The 23,312-nt window shown below is 38.1% G+C and overlaps 1 protein-coding gene and 1 pseudogene across 1 annotated transcript in view; one reads left to right on the top strand and one right to left on the bottom strand.

The window, feature by feature from the left end:
* ADGRV1 (adhesion G protein-coupled receptor V1) overlaps positions 1 to 23,312 on the bottom strand; it is a 564,199-nt gene that overhangs the window by 349,421 nt on the left and 191,466 nt on the right. Inside the window, exons 65-74 of the mRNA XM_043593538.1 lie at positions 20,805 to 20,953; positions 18,843 to 19,044; positions 18,104 to 18,323; positions 15,401 to 15,640; positions 13,969 to 14,118; positions 12,179 to 12,652; positions 9,832 to 9,975; positions 6,743 to 6,917; positions 5,336 to 5,471; positions 1,932 to 3,040 (exon numbers count right to left, since the gene is read on the bottom strand). Of these exons, the coding sequence (XP_043449473.1) occupies positions 1,932 to 3,040; positions 5,336 to 5,471; positions 6,743 to 6,917; positions 9,832 to 9,975; positions 12,179 to 12,652; positions 13,969 to 14,118; positions 15,401 to 15,640; positions 18,104 to 18,323; positions 18,843 to 19,044; positions 20,805 to 20,953 (2,999 nt within the window). The remainder of the gene's footprint in view (positions 1 to 1,931; positions 3,041 to 5,335; positions 5,472 to 6,742; positions 6,918 to 9,831; positions 9,976 to 12,178; positions 12,653 to 13,968; positions 14,119 to 15,400; positions 15,641 to 18,103; positions 18,324 to 18,842; positions 19,045 to 20,804; positions 20,954 to 23,312) is intronic.
* On the top strand, positions 21,802 to 23,110 carry LOC122491132 (annotated as a pseudogene).

The following is a 23,312-nucleotide window of genomic DNA, read 5'->3' as shown; positions in this document are numbered from 1 at the left end:
GTCAGGCTCTGGGCTAACAGCTCAGAGTCCAGAGCCCCTTTCAGATTCTGTGTCTCCCTCTCTGCCCCTCCCCTGCTCATGCTTGCTCTCTCTCTCTCTCTCTCTCTCTCTCTCTCTCTCTCAAAAGTAAAAAAAAAAAACCAAAAACAAAAACAAAAAAACCATTAAAATAAAATAAAATTTAAAATAAAAAGCCAGGAGAAAAGAAGACAAATAAGGGAACCTGGGGTATATGACCATGCAAATGTACTTCAGATGTTGTCACATAGATTACATCACGTGACAGTAAGAGGTAGGTACGGTGGGGAGTTATCATTTGCCCTATGTGTATCGTCAGTGTACCCTATGTAGGGAATAAACATTAGAGAACCTCATCAAGGTTCAGCTGAGTGACTGTTTGCCTGGTGAGTTAGGCTCAGGGCTGGTATATGGGTAGGCATTGGTATGTCACATCAGTATGGTGTTGACATGCCACACGGCTATGCACTGGTATTGGTACGCCATACTGAGTGAGGAGCACCTCCGTTCCACGTGTACACAGCTGCTTTTCTGAGCACCCGAAGCACCCTCCCCTGACCCTGTAACCAGGGCCACAAGATGTCTCCACAATCCAGTAACTACTGGGGAAATGCTTAGGATATCAAGGAGCCTCTGGCAACCATTTTGACTGGTCTGGGCCTCTGCCACACTAGCTGCTAAATATTTTGATGGATCCCTCGTCATATTCAAATAACTATAATTAAATATCTATCCTATAGCATGGGGGAGGAGGATACTGAGTGTCAAAATAATTTTGATAGAAAAATACAGATAATTAACCTAAACTGAATCAAAATCAGTAAATAACTTGGTGAACAGAATTACAACTTACAATACTCAATAAACTAGAGGAAGAGGAATAAATGACAATTCTGGCTGGGTATAAAAGGAAGTTATATAATTGCAAAATTATGATTTAATTACTACTGAATGGCTAAAATAAAAATTCTAGGAGGCATCAAATCCTAAAAGGGTAATAAAGATGTTTATTCTAAAATTTTCCATTTATAAAATAGAAACATAAAGAGTAGACACTAAATGATTTCATCAAGTCTCCCAATTAATGGTTGATGTGGTCCATAAATATAGGAGCCATGACATTTAGTTTCCTTTCCACTACACTACTATTTTATCATAGTGTCATCTGAAACTCTGAAGCACTGTGTAAAATTCATAAATGTTTATAAAAAAGAGCAGAGTAGGTAAGAATCATAAGATGGCCTCGTCAATACTCTAATTAGGGTAAGATACTGACAAGCTGAGCTAAACAACTTTAAGAAACACAGTATGATTTCAGAGGAAACTACCAATTATCACTGAAACATTTTATAAGATGCACAAGAAACTCTTAAAAAATCAGTAAATTTTTAATCTATTGTAATTTATATACCCAATAGTAAAGAAGTTATAAAAGCTGCAATGGTTCAAAAGGAGAACAAAATAAAAGAGTTTTCATCTATTTCCCAACATAAAGAATTTCCTAGCATTGAGACTTAGATTTAGGGATGGATTATTGAAAGTGGTTCAGAAATGCAGAATGAGGTTTCACAAAAGGATATGCAATCATGTGTTTGGATAATTAAATTAAATATTTTCCAGTGGAAGAACATGGTCTTAAGCATTTTTATGGTCCTCCTAATACTGTGAAAGTATAAATTTATAGATTGTTTAACTAGATCTGAGCTAAGTGACATTTACAGTACAATTAAATTCGAGCTTGGCGCCCCAGAATAATATCATGAGTTCATGTTACGGGTTCCTGCCACAAGAAAACAATGGTTTAATGAATAACTATGAGCAATTCAAGTAAGTCACCCTCTCAAATTAAATTTAAGACAGTAATATTATTACAAATTTTTTACCACAAAAGTACATTTTTATCTCCATTATACCTGTAATAATGACCATGGCAAAGGCTGCAAATCCACCATCATCCTTCCCCTTCACAATCTGTGCTCCTCCTTGAGGGTCTGTGAGAAACACATAGAAGAATTCTTGCCCCTCGGGCTCATCATCATCCAAAATTTGAACCAATACTTTATGTTCTCTTTCTCCATCTACAAATGTAAGGGTAACAGTTTGTTCTTCAAAATCTTCTTCTTCAGTTGCCCACGTTAGGTTGGAAATTCCATAGATATCATGAAAGGGCAATGCATTTGGTTCCTTCTGAGAAGATCTTTCACCAAAAGTTTTAACTGTTATGCTGACGTTGCCAGTAGACCCACCAGTTCTTCGGATCAAAACTTCTACAGCATTAGATGTACCATTTTTCACCTCTTCTTCAACATAAACAACAGGTGGCCCAAGACTAAATGTTCCATGGATGGAAACATTTGCAGTCACAGTGGACACCTCGGGCTTCCCAGGCAAGGTAGATGTATCAGGGACAGTGACAAGTTTCTCAGGGATGGCGGATACACCAGTTGCCTCAGGAACAATGGCAACCATTTCAGAGGGCTGTGGAACAGCATTTATCGTGGTTGTGTCAGGGTATGTGCTTGAGAAGTCAGTTTCTACAGGAATGAGAGCTGTGTCAACTGCTATGGCCACAGTTGTCTCAGGGAAAGAAACACCCATTCCTGCCAGGTCATCATTATCCAATATTGAGATCAATGCCACACTGAAATCTAGATTCAGGCGTGGTCTCCAATCAGCATCAAACTTTTGTAATCCTTTCATTTCTACTGAAGTAAGATTAATGTAAAACATTTCTTCTTCCTCAGGAAGCTGATCGTTAATAATGATTATTTCAATATTGACCTCAGGTTGGAATTTTTCAAAAAGTAGTTCCCCATTCTGAACAGGCTCAAAGTCTTCCATGGGCTTTGCACTGCCTGCAGTTGTCTGATAAGAAACTTTAATAAGATCGCCGTGGAACCCAAAGAGTCTTTGGACATATAATCTAATCATCTGGGTATCCTCTGACACGATGACATTTCTTGAACTAGGGGAAAATTGAAAGACTCCCATTGGTTCAATTTCAGCAAAGGTGAACCCTGATCTGGAAAAAAACAACATGAAAGAACAGATGAAAAAAAGGAATACTATTGTAGAGATTCATTTTTCAAATATTTAAGGTGCTTCTCATGAGGGCATCTTAAGTTTATTTATGTATTTTGAGAGGGAGAGTGCATGTGCAAATGCATACGTGCATTGGAGAGGGACAGAGAGAGAGGGAGAGAGAATTCCAAGCAGGCTCCACGTTGTCAGCGCAGAGCCTGATACAGGGCTCAATCTCACAAACCAGATCATTACCTGAGCTAAAATCAAGAGTTGGACACCCAACCTACTGAGCCACCGAGGTGCCCCTCATGAGAGGCACCTTAAAAATGGCATGCCCTTTCAAATTCCATAAAACCCTATTTATGCATTAGTGAATACACCAGAACACAAGAAATGTAAGAAGAGAAGCTGTGATCATGGGTGACAAGCCCTGACAAGTTTTATTAGCCCAGTGAAGAACATACAGGTCTCTGGCCTGTATATCTAGTTTATCCCAGAGCAGTTCTCTGAAGAATTTGAAACAGGAGGCTCTCTCTTATGATAAGTACACAGGGAGCCAAAAACTCAGGATGCTCTGGATGTCGGCCAGATTTCTTATCTACCAAATAGAAATGGTTATCCCTATTAAATGCAAAATCCTTGCTTCTTCCAGCTGGCCAGTAATGGGACTATTCTCTCACACAGTTTTTGCTAAAATTTTTCATGTGAATTTGAAGAAACATCCATAAATGAGTGATTTATCTTTAGCTTTTTCTTATGGAGTTGTGTTGTGAATTAACGGTTATGCCAGAGGTAACACAGGTGGCCCATCAAGAGAATTTAGACCACAGACATAATTTCTTTAGCTAACAGTTTTTTTTTTACCTGTTGTTTAATCAGTTTTTTTAATCCTTTAGGGAGGACACCCCAGCGCCCATTACTCTCTAGTGTCAAGCACCTATCTCTCAACACATAGCATAGCGGTTAAGAGCTCAGAAAGTAGACAGGCAGCCTGGGTTCAAATTATGGTCCCCACCTTATAGGCTGTGTGATGGGGGGTACATTACATATCTATGAGTTCTTTCTTCATCTAATGGGACTAATAATAGTATCCATGTCATATGGTCATTGTAAAGTCATAGTAAACATACATGTATACATATAAAATATAATTAAGACATATATAACACCATATATACAAATTATAAAATATATCTTTTTTTATGTTTATTTTTGAAAGAGAAAGAAATAGAGTGTGAGTGGGGGAAGGGCCAAGAGACAGGGAGACACAGAATCTGAAGCAGGCTTCAGGCTCTGAGCTGCCAGCACTGAGCCTAAAGCAGGGCTTGAACCCACGAACTGTGAGATCATGACCTGAGCTGAAGTCGGACGCTTAACTGACTGAGCCACCCAGGCGCCCTGAAATATGTATCTCAAAACAATGCCTGACCTATCATAAGCATTATAAAATTGTTAACTATTGTTATTGTTAAAAGCATTTAAATTTCTTACCCAGCATTGCATTCTGTGGCCAAACATTTTTTAAATATTTAAAAAACATTTTAAGATACTTTTTAAATATTTGATTGTGCCAACCAAGATCTCTTAAATCTAAACATGCATACAAACATACTTGAACACACGCTGGTTTTGCCCACACCTTTCCACCACTTTCCTAGTAAGTAAAGTGAAGAGAAGAAAGATCAAGTAACTTTCGCAAAGTCACACAGCAAATGAGTGGCAGGGCCAGGACTAAAACCATGAGTCTACCTTAAAGGTCGGCCCTCTGCTATTCTGATCAACCCCATTGCAGGTATGAGACAAGTAAATTGCTTTTGACTGGGACATATTTATCTGCAAATGTACTGATTTAAATTAAACTCAAAAGAGCCACCAGTACAAGTCACATTATAACCCTGCTATGCCTATTCTTATTCTTAATCCCTTGGGAAAATTAGGTATTTTCTGGCAAATTCTCAGGAGACAGCCTCCTTTAATAACAGATGGTTTGCCATCACGGTTTTTGCTGGAGGCGTTACCCAGGCCAACACTATAGAGTAAGAGGACAGGAAGAACTCTCTTCAAAGCAAGCAGAGGGCGGTGACTCTAGGAAAGTCAGCCTCCCTCTGTGGCATCTTTGGCATGCAGGCCATGTGTTGCTCTACACTAAAACTGTTCTCACATCTGCTTCAAGGAAAGTGATCCTTGTGTCTTCTTCTGTTTCAACTGCTAAATTCCACACTATTCCTCAGAGATTTTATTGGTTGAGAATTGGGTTGAAAATTCCCTTTGTTTTGCTGGTTGAGGATCTTACCGAAGTTGAGCCCCACCAGGGGCACTGCTCTGCACCCCAGAGAGGTGAATAACAAAGGCCTCTGGACGACCAGGACTGGGAAATGTCCACAGCAAGACTCCTTTACTTTGTTCTCCATGAGAAAATGAAAGGCTCCCTGGAAGGGAAGAGGACAAGAGAATCAGGGTATTATTTATGAGTTCTTACACTGGGATACAACTCTTAAAAATGATGTAAAATACTGTCTTTTCCAAAATTCTGTGACAGTCTACAAAAGGTTAAAACATTTAAAAAGGCAGAAGGGGAAGTAAACTTAGAGAAAGGTCATTACGCCACAAGTTCTGCCTTCAATCCCTGTCTGTTCCGCATGGTAGAGGTCACATCATCTAACATCTAGGTCTCAGGGACCCTCACAGAGCTAACGGTATAATTAAAAAAGAAAGAAAGAAAGAAAATGAAGCAACAGCCACTCTATTGTGAGAAATATTCAGGTGAGCACACAAATGAATACAAAGTTCTACCTTTTTTTAATATTATACAGGCACATTAAGTTTTTAGAACTACTTTTAATAAACTAATATATCGACAGAATCATCTGCTTAGTGACCACTATTTCCAGGTGAGGTATGAAGTTTTTATTTTGATTGAATAAAGTTTCTCATTTTTACCAACTCTGATCACTCAAATATGAAAGCAGTGTATTAGGAAACAAATGGTGGGGCACCTGGGAGGCTCAGTCAGTTAAGCATCCGACTTCAGCACAGGTCATTAATTATCTCAGGGTTTGTGAGTTTGAACCCCACTGACAGTGCAGTGCCTGATTGGGAGTCTCTCTCTCTCTCTCTCTCTCTCTCTCTCTCTGCCACTTCCCTACCCACACTGTCTCTCAAAATAAATGAATAAACTTAAAAAAAGGAAAAGAAAAATGGTTCAGGGCGCTTGGGTGGCTCAGTCAGTTGAGTGTCCAACTCTTGGTTTCAGCTCAGGTCACGATCTCGTGGTTTGTGTGGTGGAGCCAGGTCAGGCTCCACACTGATAGCACAGAGCCTGCTTGGGATTCTCTCTCTCCCTCTCTGCCCCTCCTCTGCTTGCTTTCTGTCTCAAAATTGATAAATAAACATTAAAAAAAAAAACAAGGGGTGCCTGGGTTGCTCAGGTCATGATCTCGTGGTTCATGAGTTTGAGCTCCACATCAGGGTCTCTGCTGCAAGCAAGGAGCCTGCTTTGGATCCTCTGCCCTCCCCCCCCACCCGCCCCTCTCTGCCCCTCCCCAGCTTGCTCTCTCTCTTTAAAACATAAACATTAAGAAGCAAAAAACAAAAACAAAACACAGTTCATTATCCAGAGTAACGACAGTCCAAGAAAATGAGTGGCCAATTACACATCTCCATGTCCTATAGGGCAGATCTTAGAAAAGCTACAACTCACCTAATTTTGGGGTCATATTGCCAACAACAATGAATTCTGGGATTTCTAACCCAGGAGCATATCCAGCCACCCAGGCAACCACGAGAGAGCCATATGTGCCTCTCCTAGAAATCACAACGTGGCTTGTTCCCGCAGTGACGTCCGTGAGTGGAAAAGCAGTAGATTCAAATCCAACCTAAGAAAAAACATGCTTAGAATATTTTATTTCTTTCTAAACATTCCTGTTTTCTAAACAGTGGGTTATAAGTCAACTTTCTCTTTGTTTATACAATCTATTTTCTTGTTTTGAAAATATTCAATTCAAGAGTAATGCTTAAGAAATGACATCTGAGGGGCGCCTGGGTGGCTCAGTCGGTTAAGCGGCCGACTTCGGCTCAGGTCATGATCTCATAGTCCGTGAGTTCGAGCCCCGCATCGGGCTCTGTGCTGACAGCTCAGAGCCTGGAGCCTGCTTCAGATTCTGTGTCTCCCTCTCTCTCTGACCCTCCCTCGTGCATGCTCTGTCTCTCTCTGTCTCAAAAATAAATAAACATTATAAAAATAAAATAAAATAAATAAAAAGAAATGACATCTGAGATTTGGAAATATATTCAATTTTGTAACTCCAATGATAGTTTATACCTTTTTTTTTAATCAAAATATAGTCCTCTGAATTTACAAGACCCAAAAAAGACAAATGTAATTTGTTAAAAATGAAAGCAAAAGATTAAAAATTTTAATGATTTGTTCATGGGTTTTTATAGAATCTGGTTTATCTAGAACTGAAATCTGACTTCTTTCCAAGAAATAATAATAAATTCTTCATTTTTAAAATGAGCACCATACACTAGATTTTCTATTAAGATTCTTTCCAGCTCTTTGACTCAATTTAATATTTTTTTGAGGACCAGAAACCTCCAAAGATTTTTTTTTAAATAATCATCTTTTTTATCCATATCAAGTAAGATCTTGTTTTAAGGGTAACCTTTTCAGGGAACTCTGGGACTTAAAAATGATTTATAGATGAAATAAGTTCTGGCCAATAAGTAAAAATAAAACCAGATTCCTGGCTTCACACTGTGATTTGGATAACTCAGTTTACCTCTTTTGGTCCCAATACCAATAAATTGGGATACCATATGATTGACAGTTCTATATTAAGACTCATTTGCCCCATTTTATTTTTCTTCAATATTCCAGACTTCTTTTTTTTTTTAATATTTATTCATTTTTGAGATTAAGAGAGAGAGAGAGAGAGACAAAGAGCAAGCAGGGGAGGGGCAGAGAGAGAGGGAGACACAGAATCCAAAGTAGGTGCCAGTCTTTGAGCTGTCAGCACAGAGCGTGATGTAGGGCTTGAACACACAAGCTGTGGGATCATGACCTGACCTGAAGTCAGACACTTAACTGACTGAACCACCCAGGAACCCCTCATTTTCCCCATTTTAAATCGGAAAGCAAAGTAGCAGAAAAGTGTAAGAAGGTACCACAGAAGAGCCTCTGGAGCTACAGAAAAGAAAAAGGAAAAAACAAAAACAAAATTTCCATTTTACACCAGCCTAGATTCTCTATTATAGTGAGGTTTCTGTTTAGCAATTGTCAAAAGCTTTGACATATTTAAGATCATACCTGCTCCATGGCTAGTGGCTGTTTGAAAGTGTTCTAGTCACATGGGGCACCTGGGTGGCTCAGTCAGTTAAGTGTCCAACTTCAGCTCAGGTCATGATCTCAGTTTGTGAGTTTGAGCCCCACGTCAGGCTTTGTGCTGACAGCTCAGAGCCTGGAGCCTGCTTCAGATTCTGTGTCTCCCTCTCTCTCTGCCCCTCCCCTACTCACACTCTGTCTCTTTCCCTCTCAAAAATAAACAATAAAAAAAAAAGTCTTCTAGCCACAACACACACACACACACACACACACACACACACCCCACATACAAACACTGGTAAGGAGTACAGAGGATACATCAAGGACAGGAGGCCCCAATCTTGCCCTTTGAGGTGATACATGTCACGACCATGTGCGTGGACAAGGAGTAGGAAATATTTTGCTATGCCAAATAAATGGTTCATGTTGAAAGCAATCTTTTTTTATAACTACCTGTGAGTAACAAGAAGACAACAAAACTTCAAAGTATTATTTATTAAGTTATAGTCCTCCATTCCCTCTTGAACAGATGAGGTGCAGAGGAAAGAAAACTATTCTTCTCAGTTATTTTTTAATGCTGATGGATTCCACCTAGGGGATAAGCAAATCCATCCCTGCAGCCCAGGAGGGAGTTTCTGAAGAGGATCTGCTTAATGGTCAGAGACCCTGTTACACAAGCTTCTGGCCAGCTCTATCAGCTGCAGAGACTACATGTCTACACATTGGTCTAGGCCCGCCTTAATCAATCAAAGCTGAAGGAGCTCCCATCTGAAGGAAAAAGATGCAATGTTATCTCACCATCGTCTAACAAACACACACGTTACCATGAGCCAGAGACAACAGCCCCTGCCTTGCTCGTATACTGACAGAATCTGCCTAAATAGGAATTAAAGCCCTCAAGTTATTCTTTGTTCTCCTGTGAATTTACGAAGTGATTAGGAAACACTCTCTCCCACACTGAACTCCTGTAGAAGATTCAAATATGCAGGGACAACCAAGTCACAGGATCCTATCACGATTTATCTCCATCAGCACAAACGTGGCACAATAAAAAGGGCTCTCAAAATGAAAGAAAAATATTCACAATGAGTAAATGAAAAAGTCTGAAATATTAACTGATGTTTTGTTCTAATTTTAATTATTTAGCATAAAATATCTCAATATGAAATATTCACTAACGACAACAACAAAAACCTGGAAATTTTTATTCTAGGTGACGGTTATTTTTAAAATTCTTATATTGACGTTCTGTGAGACACAAACTTTCTAAATCTCCAAAAAGGAAAATGTCAAAAATTGGCAAATTGCTTTCATAAAATGCATCTCTAATCAATGCATCTACTTTGATACTGATTTAAGGAAATAATGAATCTTGAGCAATTTTAGGTCTAAGAATCTTTTTAATCCTTCCTGTGAAAGCTGCCCTCTAGTGGTTCTACGACGGTTACACACCCTGGACCCATTACCTGAGAATTGGCGGCTTTCTCAGGGACAGGAAGGACAGTGGATTTTGCTTCCTGGAGAATTTTTGGCATGCCGTAGAAACGCCCGCTGACAAGCATCACAGTCAGCAGTTGCAAGGTGAAATTAGAGCCCAGGGATAAGAAGACCTATAAACAATCAGTATCAATGACTTCTTTAGTAGTATAAAAAAGAATTTTCAGAGAAAAATACTGACATTTGACAGGAGTCATTAGCACAACATCTCACGGTCCTTTCATACAGTTTCATCAATATATGTCTTTTCCCTCAGGTCATAAAACAAATCACAAGTACAAAGACTATGGGGTGAAGAGTGATCGAGTGTAAAAACACAAATTTGCAAATCTTCCATGTGTGTCCAAATGCCTCAAGAATGATAACAATCACAGAAGTCACATTAGTAATGGAATCATGTACCACAGGAATAAAAGAGTGCACTGGTGAACAGTCAGCATCTAAAACTCACTTTCTTCTTCTCCATCGAGTGATAATTACTATGCTAATGAGATTTACTCAAAACGGATAAGGATGTAGGTGTACTGATCATCCGAATATTTTGGATAAATAAAAATTACTAATAAAATGTATTAGATTACAAAGTTTTAAAGTTTTCGAATCTAACTAAAAAAGGGAAATTCTGAATTTAAAAATTAATGTTACTCTAAAATGGATTTTTTTTTAATTTACAAAGCATTTTCCCACAGAAACATGGTTGTTGATAATGGATAAACCTCCAAGTCATCTCATAATCTGGACTATTACTAAAAACTCTGTACATCTTTATTGAATGCAAAAATAACCATTTTTGTGGAGTCTGTTCTTCTTTTAAATATAATGTACTTAAACATACACCACAGTCCTCCAAATGTGCAAAATATGTACCCTAGTAGTTTCAAATGTTATGTAACATGAGGATAACAGATGCTTCAATCATGCAATCAATCTTCATTTTTTCAAAGTGACACTCACTGAATATGACTCATAGATCAACTGCTAAGGAAACAGAAATAAATCAATGTCCTCACTTCAAGCATGTGCCTCCCACCTCTCCTCTAGGGGTGCACCCTTTCTCCACACAGTTCACTGGCTGGGCCGTTAAGGTGGGGCATGTACATAAATCGAGGGTTAAGATTTTTTCAGTGGTCTCCTTTTCCCCTTATGCTCTAGATATAATGCATTGCTCTTTGAAGACTGGGATATTAGTTAGAAGAAGAAAATATGCCTATAACTTTTGATTCTCCAAAACTTAACTACTGATGGCCTACTGTTGACTAGAAGCCTTACTGATAACATGAACAGTCAATTAACACATATTTGATAAGTTTTCACATATTACTACTGTATTCTTGCAATAAAGCAAGCTGGAGAGAAGAAAATGTTCTTAAGAAAACCATAAGGGAAAACACATTTACAGTGCTGTACTATATTTGCTGAAACACATCTACATGTAAGTGAACCCGCACAGCTCAACTCATGTTGCTCAAGGGTCAACTGTATACCATTCATCTTTTCAAGTGAAAGGAAAAGAAGACTAACATCCTTCAAAATGTTCCAGGTACCATGCACTACAAGAGACAATCTAGGAGTTAGGCAGATCAAGGCTTTTAGTCCCTGTAATATATATCACTTATTTTGGATTTCCTACACATAGTCTGAGAATAGTTTTGTACTATCCATATGGCTTAGTAAAATAACAGAATAATCAAATCTTCACTGTGGCAGGTCTTACTGTCAAATGAAATCTCACTATAAAATAATATGAAGCTATTCCTAGAAAGGCTAAAGGAATGTCCCCTGGTGTTCATTAACAGAAATTAAAACTTGAATGCATTCACAAGGTGATATTACATAGATAGGTATAAGGAAATGTTTTGTTACATAATTTAGGCACACTGTATTTTTTTAAAAACTCTTCTAATTTGTCAGTGAGACTTAATACAATCATATTCTGGTCAAGTTCATCCATCTCCCACTTCTCCAGCTTTGCAGTCTTTATTCCAGTCTGGAAAATTTTCAGAAACAGGAAATGGAGGCTAGAAATTAATACAACAGGGTCAGGGCATCGAGTCAATTTCCCAAAGAACTACAGGAATGTTAGGAATAAGTACTGCATTAAGTGTCAGCTGCATTTAAACAAAAATACGTTATTACCAAATGGGAATATACTAAATGCATTTATAAACTGCACATGTCTCATCCAATAATTATTATGCATTTCTATGGCATTTTTTTATGGTTATATTTAAATATCTCAGTAAGATTTTAAGCTGAAAACGAGATAAGCCAGGCCTCTCCTTGAAACGGTCAGGAAACTGAAGAAATGCTACAAACCTGACTCCTCACTGGCAGCAGGTCCACTTTATATCTGGCACCGTCTTTGACCACCAGCTGCCTGTCTGAATTTTCACTAACAACTAGCTGCTCCTTTTGGTCAGAAGAGATCCGAAACCCAACAGCCACGTCTCCAAATGTTCCAGCAAGCCGGGTTACATTAATTTGGATGAATCTACTAAGGTTTTTCCCTACAAGGATTGACTGGTAATCTGAATACAGAGCAAATACTCCATGTGGGTCATCATTTGCAGAAACAGAGAACTGGGTGATGCATTTCTCTGGATCTAGTTCTGCTCCTCCCTCTACAGAAACAAGCCGGATCACATAATCTTCTTCAATCTCAGGTATATCATCTGGCAGCAGATGAACATCAAATCTCACTTCACTCTCTCCATCAGCAATAGTGAAAAATCCTTTTGTAGAAAGAAAGTCTCCAGTAATGTCAAACACACTACTTATTTCCCAGTAAACCTAAAATAAAAGGAAATAATCCAACAAAGTCACATAATTCAGTATATTGAATCAAAAGCCTTTATATTTCCCCCATAATATACAAAAACTAACTCTGAATTGTGCAGCATCATAGTCAAAGCCAGACTCTCCAAATAGTCAGTTTAGAAAGTATGGAAGAATGACATTAGCATCATGAAAGTATATGAACTCTTTCAGACTATTGTATGAAATTTGCAGGACAAGATTACAAAATCTCATTTCACTTCTAAAATAATAACATGATTTGAAGAGATAAAGCAAAGGAAAGTTAACTTTAGAATGGCAGTTCCAAAAATACATTCTAGAGTTCTGAATATGTATTTGATAGGCATTTGAATCACAGACAATACTTGAAGATAAAAAGCGAGTAGAGAATCTGATGCTTCATACTGGAATTTGTTTGGGTTCACTTTTAACAAAAAGGGAATATCTACAAGATTTCAAGAATTAAAAATTATTTTCCAAGAATTTTTGTACCCCTAACCATAAAGTTTCCACTGAGGAAGTACCAATTAATCTCCAATATGTGAAAAGAGTTAAGTTCATAAAGAAACTGCAAAGTATGTTCTGCTAGCAAACAAACAACCTTGATCTGTTAGACAAACATCCCGATGATTTACAAGAGCATCCCCAAACAGTCTATGTCAATATACATGCAAATGCAACCTCTTAAAAATCAGTTGGTAAATGAGAAAATTATACTGAGAAATAAAGCTCTAAAGAATAGATTAAGCAATTTACAAAACTCATTGAGGGACTTAAGTAGGAAAAGTTAAACATCAGAGCAAATAAGAAAATACAAAATAATTCAGTCACACCCTTCATGACTAAGTGTGAGAAAGATCTTTTCAATCTAAGTATAGCTGGGTTTAGAGAAACAGCTAGAGGTTGATGTTGGCTGGAGAACCCAAAGGTGCTGAAATGAACCTTCTCGGCTTCTCTGAAACTCATGTTACTTCTAAAATTTTTACCATAACATACAGTTTCTCTGTTCTTCACAATCACGTTTGTTAGGCAAATTGTCACACTATTTAAAAATCAAATGAGGGGCGCCTGGGTGGCGCAGTCGGTTAAGCCTCTGACTTCAGCCAGGTCCCCATCTCGCGGTCCGTGAGTTCGAGCCCCGCGTCAGGCTCTGGGCTGATGGCTCAGAGCCTGAAGCCTGTTTCCGATTCTGTGTCTCCCTCTCTCTCTGCCCCTCCCCCGTTCATGCTCTGTCTCTCTCTGTCCCAAAAATAAATAAAAAAAATAAAAATAAAAATAAAAATTAAAAAAAATCAAATGAAAAATAGTACCATAATTTCTCCAAAAATGCCCTTGACTCTTTTGACAAAGAAAGTAATGATCAGGGGCCCTTCCAGAGCTGACGGCTCTGAATAGGTCTTCTCAGATAAAGACTCAGGAGCAAACTGAACAACCCCATTTGGATCACCAAACTTCTGTATCTAAAAACAGAAAAAGATAGCAGAATGAATAATATAACAACTACAGATGAAATTACAGTACCTAACATATCAACATGCAGATAAGCTGAAGAAATGAAAGAAACACAGAAATAAGTCTTGAATATAATCTGCCTAGCTACCTGATTTTTCAAAAGCTTCTTCAGTACACTGATTGTTATCTAAAACAAGTAGGTTCTTATTCCCCAAGGGTAATGGGAGTGTCTGGAAAACTGTAATTTGTAGTGTCTCAGAAGGATAGTACTTCAATGCCTGAATTTGATTTGATTTGCCTCATGTTTGCTTCACTTTACCAGGCCTAATTGTTCAAACACTAGCCTAGATTTTGTTGTGAAAGTATTTTATAGATGTGATTAATATTTACAATTGGTTGACTTGAGTGAAAGAGATTACCCTTGATATTGTGAGTGGGCCTCATCCAATCATCTGAAGGCCTTTAGAGCAAACACTAGAGCTTCCCAGAAGAAAAGGAATTCTGTCTCAACACTGCAATTTAGGAATCCTGCTTGAGTTTCCCTTCTGCCAACCTGTCCCACAAAATTCAAACTCAAGATCACGACTGCAAGTCTTTCCTAACCTTCCTACCAGCCTGCTCTATGGACTTTGGACTTGTCAACCTTCACAAACGTGTGAGCCATTTTTTTTTTTAGTCAATCTTTCTCTCTCTTTGTTTTTCTGGAGAAGTCTGACTGATACAGACCCCAGACTATTTTCTAAGCTTAAAAAAAAAAAAGAATATCTCTCTAGATCATTTTCACAGTAGCCTTGGTCCCCAGCACTTTCTACCCCTAATGGACTAAATGGTTCATTCATATAAAATACACTAAATTCAGAGTTGATGCAACACATCATTGTGCTAATCGAACAAATAACCATTCTTTCTCCCAACAATCTGCCTTGTGACTGAGTGAATAACTTTTATGTACTTTCACAGCAAGGACACCCAATGTTTAGGATGATGTAACAAACAGCTCCTGTCTAAAAGTGCAAAAATATTTCCAAAACACCGAATTTTCTCAGGGAGCAAAATAAGTATTTATCACACTACATGAAGGCCACTTAAAAAGTAACTACCAATAATCAAGCTATATAATGAACTAATATAATAACCAGAAAGTCTGGTCCATAGGAATTATTCTGACTTCATCTGGTTTTATGACTTTCGATACATCTTAAGCCCATGGAGTTTCAATAAATATAAAATGCATTTTTTGATAAATTCATTAAATCCAAAATTCTGTGGGAAAAATAAAGTTGGACTTACTGTTATAGTAATATCTTTAGATCTGGAGTCTAATTTAGCTTCTCCTTTCACAAGTTCAAGTTTAATAATGAAAATCTCTTCAACTTCAATGTCTTCATGAGGATAGATTGTCAGAGTGATGGTTCTCACACCACCTTCTCCCTCTCCAAAATAGAAGGATCCACTCACTGGGTCTGCAATGTCTCTGTTCTGTGGTGGTAAAGCTTCTTGAGAATTGGGTCCTAATATCTCCCAGTTCACCTGAAGGGTATTGTGTTTTTAATAGAGATGACCAATTTCAAGTTTTTTATTTATTTCTTTATTTTAAAAATTTTTAAAAAGTAATCTCTACACTCAATGAGGAGCTCAAACTCACAACCGTGAGATCAAGAATGGCATAATCTACTGACTAAGCCAACCAGGTGCCCCAGAGATAATCAATTTTAAACAAAGAATTACTTTGCAGGGTATGTAGTATTAGAAACAAATATATCTATGTATGAAAATTATTCTATGATATCTCCAGCAAATTCCTCATGTCTTTTAAAAAATACTAATATTTGAGGGGCATCTGGGTGGCTCAATCAGTTACACGTCCAACTTTGGCTCTGGTCATGATCTCATGGCTCTTGAGTTCAAGCTCCACGCAGGGCTCTGTGTTGACAATTCAGGGCCAGGAGCCTGCTTAGGATTCTATTTCCCTCTCTCTCTCTCTCTGCCCCTCCCCTGCTCACACTCTGTCTCTGTCTCTCTCTTTCAAAACTAAACATTGAAAAACAATTTTTTAATTAAAAGTTAAAAAAATAAAAATACCAATATTTGCAAATATAAACTACCTAATTGCAGGATATAAGTTTTCAGGGATAACAATGTATATGCTTACTAAGTAAAGAAAAATATGAATACCTGGTCATTTGTCATCACCACAGGATAACAAAAATATAAAAGCATGTATTTTAAATATATATTTTAGAGAAATAAAAACTTAAATAGTATGAATACAACACTGTCTTGCTGTATGCACAGGTTCTGTCAACCAAAACCCATTTGAATAAGATAATAAAACCATGTGAAAAATCTTATGGGTGTGTAACTTCTTTTAAATACACCTAAATAAATTCCTAGTGTAAAACAAACACAACTTTTCTTAAATTGTTATAAAAAACAAAATTATATTCTAAATGCCTTTTTAAATATTTCTATAATATAAACTCATATACTTTTCATATCTGCAAGGAAAGAAAATTGGGAATTTCTCTTTGCTTCTTTCCTCTTTCCGCAGCACTGGGCATGCAGCTGGCCACTGCCTCTTTCTGGCAATGCTGCATCCTGTCTTCAGTGGCCTCCATGATACACACCTTCCCAGTTTTCCTCCGCCTCTACATCTCAGGTTTCTTAGCTGGCTCTCTTTCCTCAGAGAGTTCACTGCCGGCAGCTGGGGACTTCAGGCTGTCTCCTTCACGTCCCTATCTACGCACCTTAGGCCACATAGTTTCAAATGCCTCCACACGTCAGCAGCTTCTCCCCTCCCCGCAACTGCAACCCATACTTACACATGCCCCTGCCTGCCCGACCCTGCACTGGGACGTCCGGTATCAATCTCCAATTAACATGGCCAAAACAGAACTCTTGGTTTTCTGCCAAGCTTCTGCATCTCAGTAAACAGCACTACAATTGAAACAGCTGCTCAACTGAAATTGCAGCAGTTATTCTTCATTCCGCCTTCCCTCAGCCTCCACTAATCTAGTGTTTTCTCCAAAACATACTCAGTATGTATTCACTCCTCACCATCCCATCTCCACCCGTCTGAGCCACTGTCATCTTGACCCTGGACGACACAGGGCAAGAGCCTCCTAACTAACCTCCCTGCTTCTACTCTGGCTTCTTGACCTTTCATTTTCCTTAGAACAGTCAAAAGGGAGCTACTTAAAATGTCAATCCAGGGACATCAACACCATCCCCCCACTTCAAACTCTCTAATGGTATCCTGTTTGCACTTAGAATGCTCTTTAGTCTGGCTAAGGAGGGTCGCTGTGATCAAACACCTCTCGACCTCTCTGATCTACCTTGTGCTGCTACCCCCGACCACCCAAGCCCGCTACCACATGGAACTCTCCGTACCTCAAACATGCCAGGCTTGTAGATACACACTTATTCCTTCTCCCCAAATGTTCATCCCTCTAACAATTACGTGACCATCTCTTTCTCAGCATCCAGTGTTCAGCTTAAATATCACGTCACCATCTAATCTAGAGTAGTAAACAACTCTAAGTCTAGAGTAGTAGAGTAGTCAATCTAGAGGTAACTGACGATTGTGTTTCTCAATTTTACATCCCTGCAGAGCACTTAAGTGCTATCACATAATTTTCTTTTTGTTTATTGCTCTGAAAACTCTAAGAGAACAGAGACGAGGTCTGTCTAGGTCACCAGTGTATTCTCAGTGCCCAGAAGAGGACCTGGAACATGGAAAGCACTCAACAAGTACTTGAACTAATGCGTTTTATAAGAATTCTTCATTTTATTTCTAACTTGCTCTCGAGAGATTCTGATGACAGCTTGTCTCATACATTTTTATGGACTTATAGGACCTGGAAGCCACTTTACCCCTATTAGGTAATTAATAAATATTATTGCAAATACATAAACGGATATATTTGAATAGTAAGAAAATCCAGCTCCATACTCAAGCTATCATTTTTCAAACCATGGGAAGAAGAACTCTACCTGAATCTCTCCCAAGAGTCCTCCAGCCCGCTCCAGCAGCAAGGATAAAATCATTGTGGAATGGGGATTAGGAACAGAAATGTTGCTTTCATTAAGAAATCTTATAACGCCAAACGGAGGGTCACTCTTGGCAATTGTGATTCTGCTCACTAGGTGGCGCCCAAGGACCGCTCCTCCAGTCGCTCCAATGAGCAAAATTTCAACCGGCTCTGCAAATTCACTGCATAGCAAGAAGGAGCAATTCTGAGTTTAAACATATTAAAATGCTTCTAAAACCCAAATAACTAGTCATTTTCCAAATTGGTCATACATATTCAAGGCACAGCATTCATACACCAGTGGTACGAAGAGGGTGCTTAGCTAAAAGCATGAATGATCAACTTCAATATTACATAACCTGCAATAGTTATTAGACGTTCTTCCTCTCTTTTGAATTGCTTAATGCATTAAGGAAGTGAATTGCAGGATGCTTCTACATTCTGATTAGACTTTTCAAATCTAAAAGAACAAAAATTTATTGTTTCCCTCTATATGCAAAAAGTGACAAAGACAATCCTAATGGTCTCCTGATCCCTTCTTCCCTACCCCAGCCCCCATAAAAGTTTCTCATGAATTTCTCAATTGGCACATGTATAACCTAAAATCCTGTTATCAGTGCAAAACATGGGTAAAGACTGGAACACAAAAATCCTGCTTTACATATGCCCAAAGTATTTCCAACATTACTAAACAGTATTACCTTTCATTATCATCAATGATGGAGACATTTATAAAACTTAAATTCTGTCCATGCTGAAAGGTGATTGAACTGCCATGCAGTATATAATCCACACCAGCAGGAACTGTAGAGGAACTCCGAGAGATGAAATCAGCAGTCACACGGCCATAAGTCCCCTGCAGCCTCACCACTGGAATCATAATCACTCCAACATCCTCCTCCACTATGGCAGGAATATGTAATTAACTGGTATGCCAGACAAAACCACTATCTTTTATAAGACTCAGTCAAATTAAACACAGCAATTAAATATAATAGTACAGTTGTGCAAGCCCTCAATGTTTCCATAGTTCATTTATCATTTAAAAAATATTAGTGAAAATTTCAAGACATTTTTTATGAGAAATGCAGTTTGTCATAAGTTAAAAATTATAGTGAGCAGTGTAGTTAGAATTGAAATAACCTATTTAATCATTAGCACAGGAATTCTTCCTCTGTGTGCTACATACAAATAAATGATGCTTGCTTTCCAAGACAATGCTAGATGAATATGAAAAACCCTTAGACAATGCTAGATGAACGTGAAAAACCCTTAAAATATGTGTACTCAAAGGAAAGTATTCTGGACTGCTGCTACATTTAGTTGAAATCTATGTAATATAAATAACTGTGGTTAATGTTAATTATATCATATGAATGTTTTAGAAGTCCACATGTAAATATAATTCTATTACTTCTTTAGTTCCGATGAAATATATTTGAGAATGTGAAAATGTATCCTCAAAGTTTAATTTCAACTTAGAAATTCTTTTCAAAAATTTACTTCCTCTTAAGCTATGACAACCTCTGTAAATTAAAATGTCATTTAATAGTTTGCACTAGCTATGTTTACATTAGCCAACAGTTCATGTTAGCTATAGCTAAATAGTGCTGAATTTACACTGTAGTTATAAGTATGCATTGCTCCAAAGACAACAAATCAAACAGAAATCACTGAACACAAAAATTCTAAGTGATTTATTTATTTATTTCTTGGTATAAAACTGAAGCATGACTTTTATTAACTGTAGACTGAAGTTCACAAAAGAGTGATGTCTTCCATATCCGTAAAGTCGATATTAATCAATTGCAAAATGATTTCCGATGAGCTTTAAAAATGGGTACATAACCAATGAATTTGATGGAGGCAATGAAGTCAAAAAGTTAATTGCAGCAAGAAGATAACATGATTATTTTGAAAGGCATGTTCATATTCTACCTTTAAATAAAATAAAAAAGCAGCCCCTTTTTCCCAAGGAGGGATTACAGCCATATATCATGCATTCTGCTTCTAGGGGGGGTGGGGAACAGGCAATAGTAGGTGGCTGCTGTTAGGAACTGTCACAAGAAAGTACGAGTAGGTGCCCAGATACCACCTGCATTGTATCTGCAGTCCAGTAAAACGGTCATTTCAAAGCTGATTATTTATTAGAAACTGAATATTCACTGATTTCTAATCACAGAGGAAATGATTTCATAAATGAGAAAGATACTTTATGAAGATGACTGAAATCTAAACATTGCAATAATCCTAAGGTTCAATGGGTTTTCTAAAGCCTCGTTCCTTACCATTCAGCTTTGCCACACATGAGTAAGGTTCATACTGCCCAAAGATAACTCAAAATATATTTTACAAATAAAATATATAAATATATGTAAATACATATAAAGGTGTACATGTAGGGGCACCTGGGTGGCTCAGTCGATTAAGCATCCAATTCTTGATTTCGGCTCAGGTCATGGATCTCACAGTTCACGAGACTGAGCCCCGCTCAGGTTCTATGCTGACAGGGTGGGGCCTGCTTGGGAATTCTCTCTCTCTGCCCTTCCCCTACTCCCATCGTCTGTCTGTCTATCTCTCTCTCTCTCTCTCGAAATAAATAAATTTAAAAAACCTTTTTGAAAAAAGAAAGCGGCAAATTAATAAGATTACTGAAAACTTACCTTCAAAGGCAGTGTATCTTGGGTCAAATTCAATGACACCCTCTACATTATCATTTTTCATTATTATGATTCGAATAATGGAGATGTTTCCTATTTCAGGAGGTTGATCTATCTGAAGTCCATTTTCTTGAATGGTAAAATCATACCCGCTTGCGAAGTCATAAAAAAAATAATTAAAGAAAAGGAGTAAATAATTGTTCATTGAAATGCCCTCTTAGCTCCTATAACTTAGTCCTATTAAGTGTTCTTATATTTTTAAAGATCCCAACACTAAAATATTTCTTTTTCCTGAAATGATGTCTGAAACAGACTTCTGTGCTGCTCCCAATTATCACTGCCTGCATGAAACCTAAACCAATATAAAGTTATTAAACGAGAAAAAGACTATTGGGAAATTGGGAAAAAGTTGTAAAATGAACCTCTGGGTGACGAATGCATTGATAAACTCATCCAACAGTGATGGGCCAAGGAAGAGGATGTACATGAAACTGTAGTGCACTCTGAGACAGGAAACCAGCTGGGCCACAGCCACAGTGTCAGGATGAAAGGGTTACTTTAAAATTTTTTTATGTTTATTTACATTTTGAAAAAGAGAGAGAACAAGCGAGTGCATTTGTATGCGGGGAGGAACAGAGAGAGAGGAAGAGAGAGAATCTCAAGCATGCTCTGTGCTATCAGCCCAGGGCCCAATGAGACTGCAGAGCTCAACATGGGGCTCATTGCCACAAACCATGAGATAATGACCTGAGCCAAAATCAAGACTTAACTGACTGAGTCACCCAGGCTCCCCTAAAAGGGTGACCTTAACTTTTTTTAATGTTTATTCATTTTTGAGAGAGAGAGAGACAGAGCACGAGCAGGAAGGGGCAGAGAAAGAAGGAGATACAGAATCCGAAGCAGGCTCCAGGCTCTGAGCTGTTAGCACAGAGCCCGACACAGGGCTTGAACTCACAGACTGAGAGATCATGACCTGAGCCGAAGTTGGACACTTGACCGACTGAGCCACCCAGGTATCCCTGAAAGGGTTACTTTAAGGAAAAAAAGGGTATCATGCCACTAAAGAAATTTCAAGCTATAAGAAAATATCTCTGTGGACACCAACTGCAATCAATGCCTCTATTCTTTAATACACATGGTAGTTCACTTGGCTAATGACATATTTCTGCTGAGGAAGTCACCTTTTTTTTTTTTTGATTGATGTTTTTCCCCATGAAGGTAAGTTGTGACCTCCAGAGTTTAATATCACTTTAATTCCTGAAGCTAAAAAATGTCACAAAACCATTTCAGTCTTTTCTTCAATTCTCAAATTCTATTTGCCTGGTGTTTTTATGCTACATAGTTTCAAAAGGTTGAAAGGTGATTAATAAGATTATTTGTAAGGCAACATTAGAAAACTGGGGATTAAACTATTAAATAAGAGTCAATGTTAACAGTTGTCTGAGATGGCCTGTAGATGACCTGATTCCCTTAATCCCAAAGAAGTAAATTTTCTAGCAACTAGGCAAAATGAGATCATACAACTTTGCTTTTTCAAATCAAAGGAAACCTAGAAATTCACCTAGAAGGAAAAACTTGGTTTTCTCAGAATTAAACTTAAGCAGGAATTGCTTTTTAAGGCCAAGTCATAGTTAGCCAATAACACAGATGTTATCTCCACACTTAATGAGTTAATTTGACTAAATTTCACTTACTTAATGAAAACAGCGAGCAGCTCAAATTTTAACACATTTAATGTAAGCTAAAATTCATTCCCATTGTCGGTTTTCCTTTTTTCAGATGGCCAGGAAGATGGTGGACATTCAGACTAAGGATGCCTACCAAAAGCATGTAACCACTTTCAAAGTAAGAAGAGGGTCCTGCTTGGATAAACTGGCAAGGACACGCTCCTGTGATACTGCAAAAACATTGGTCTGGGCTTCAAGATGCCCAAGGAGGCCGTTGAAGGCACCCATTTGACAAAAATGCCCCTTTCCTGGTAATGTCTCCATCCAAGGGCAGATTCTGTCTGGTGTGGTGACCAAGATGAAGAAGGAGAGGACCACTGTCATCCACTGAGCCTCCCTCCACTACATTCAAGAGTAGAACTACTTTGAGAAATGCTTTAAGAACTTGTCTGTGCACCTCTCCCCATGCTTCAGGGATGTCCAGATCAGTGACATTGTCACAGTGGGTGCATGCCAGCCCCTGAGCCAGACTTGCACTCAACAGGTTCAAAGTCATGAAGGCTGCTAGCACCAGGAAGCCATTCCTTGAGTTCTGATATTAGACATCTGTCCACACCCCTGAAGAAAATAAAGTAATTTTCCAGTAAAAAAAAATTAATTACCATTGCCAGACACAGAATCATTTCTGGGAAATTTAAGGCTTGAAGTGTACACATATCCACAGTATTTTTTTCCAAGTGGAATGATATATACTCTACCTAAGTCACACAGTGAAAAATTTTAGCTGGAAACAGCTTTTAAAGCATGGTATGCATATAACAGATGCAAAAACATATTTATGCAC

The sequence above is a fragment of the Prionailurus bengalensis genome, chromosome A1, assembly GCF_016509475.1.
Source record: "Prionailurus bengalensis isolate Pbe53 chromosome A1, Fcat_Pben_1.1_paternal_pri, whole genome shotgun sequence".
Lineage (NCBI taxonomy): Eukaryota > Metazoa > Chordata > Mammalia > Carnivora > Felidae > Prionailurus > Prionailurus bengalensis.
The sequence above is the reverse complement of the archived record's forward strand: the minus strand, read 5'-3'. Positions and strand labels throughout refer to the sequence as shown.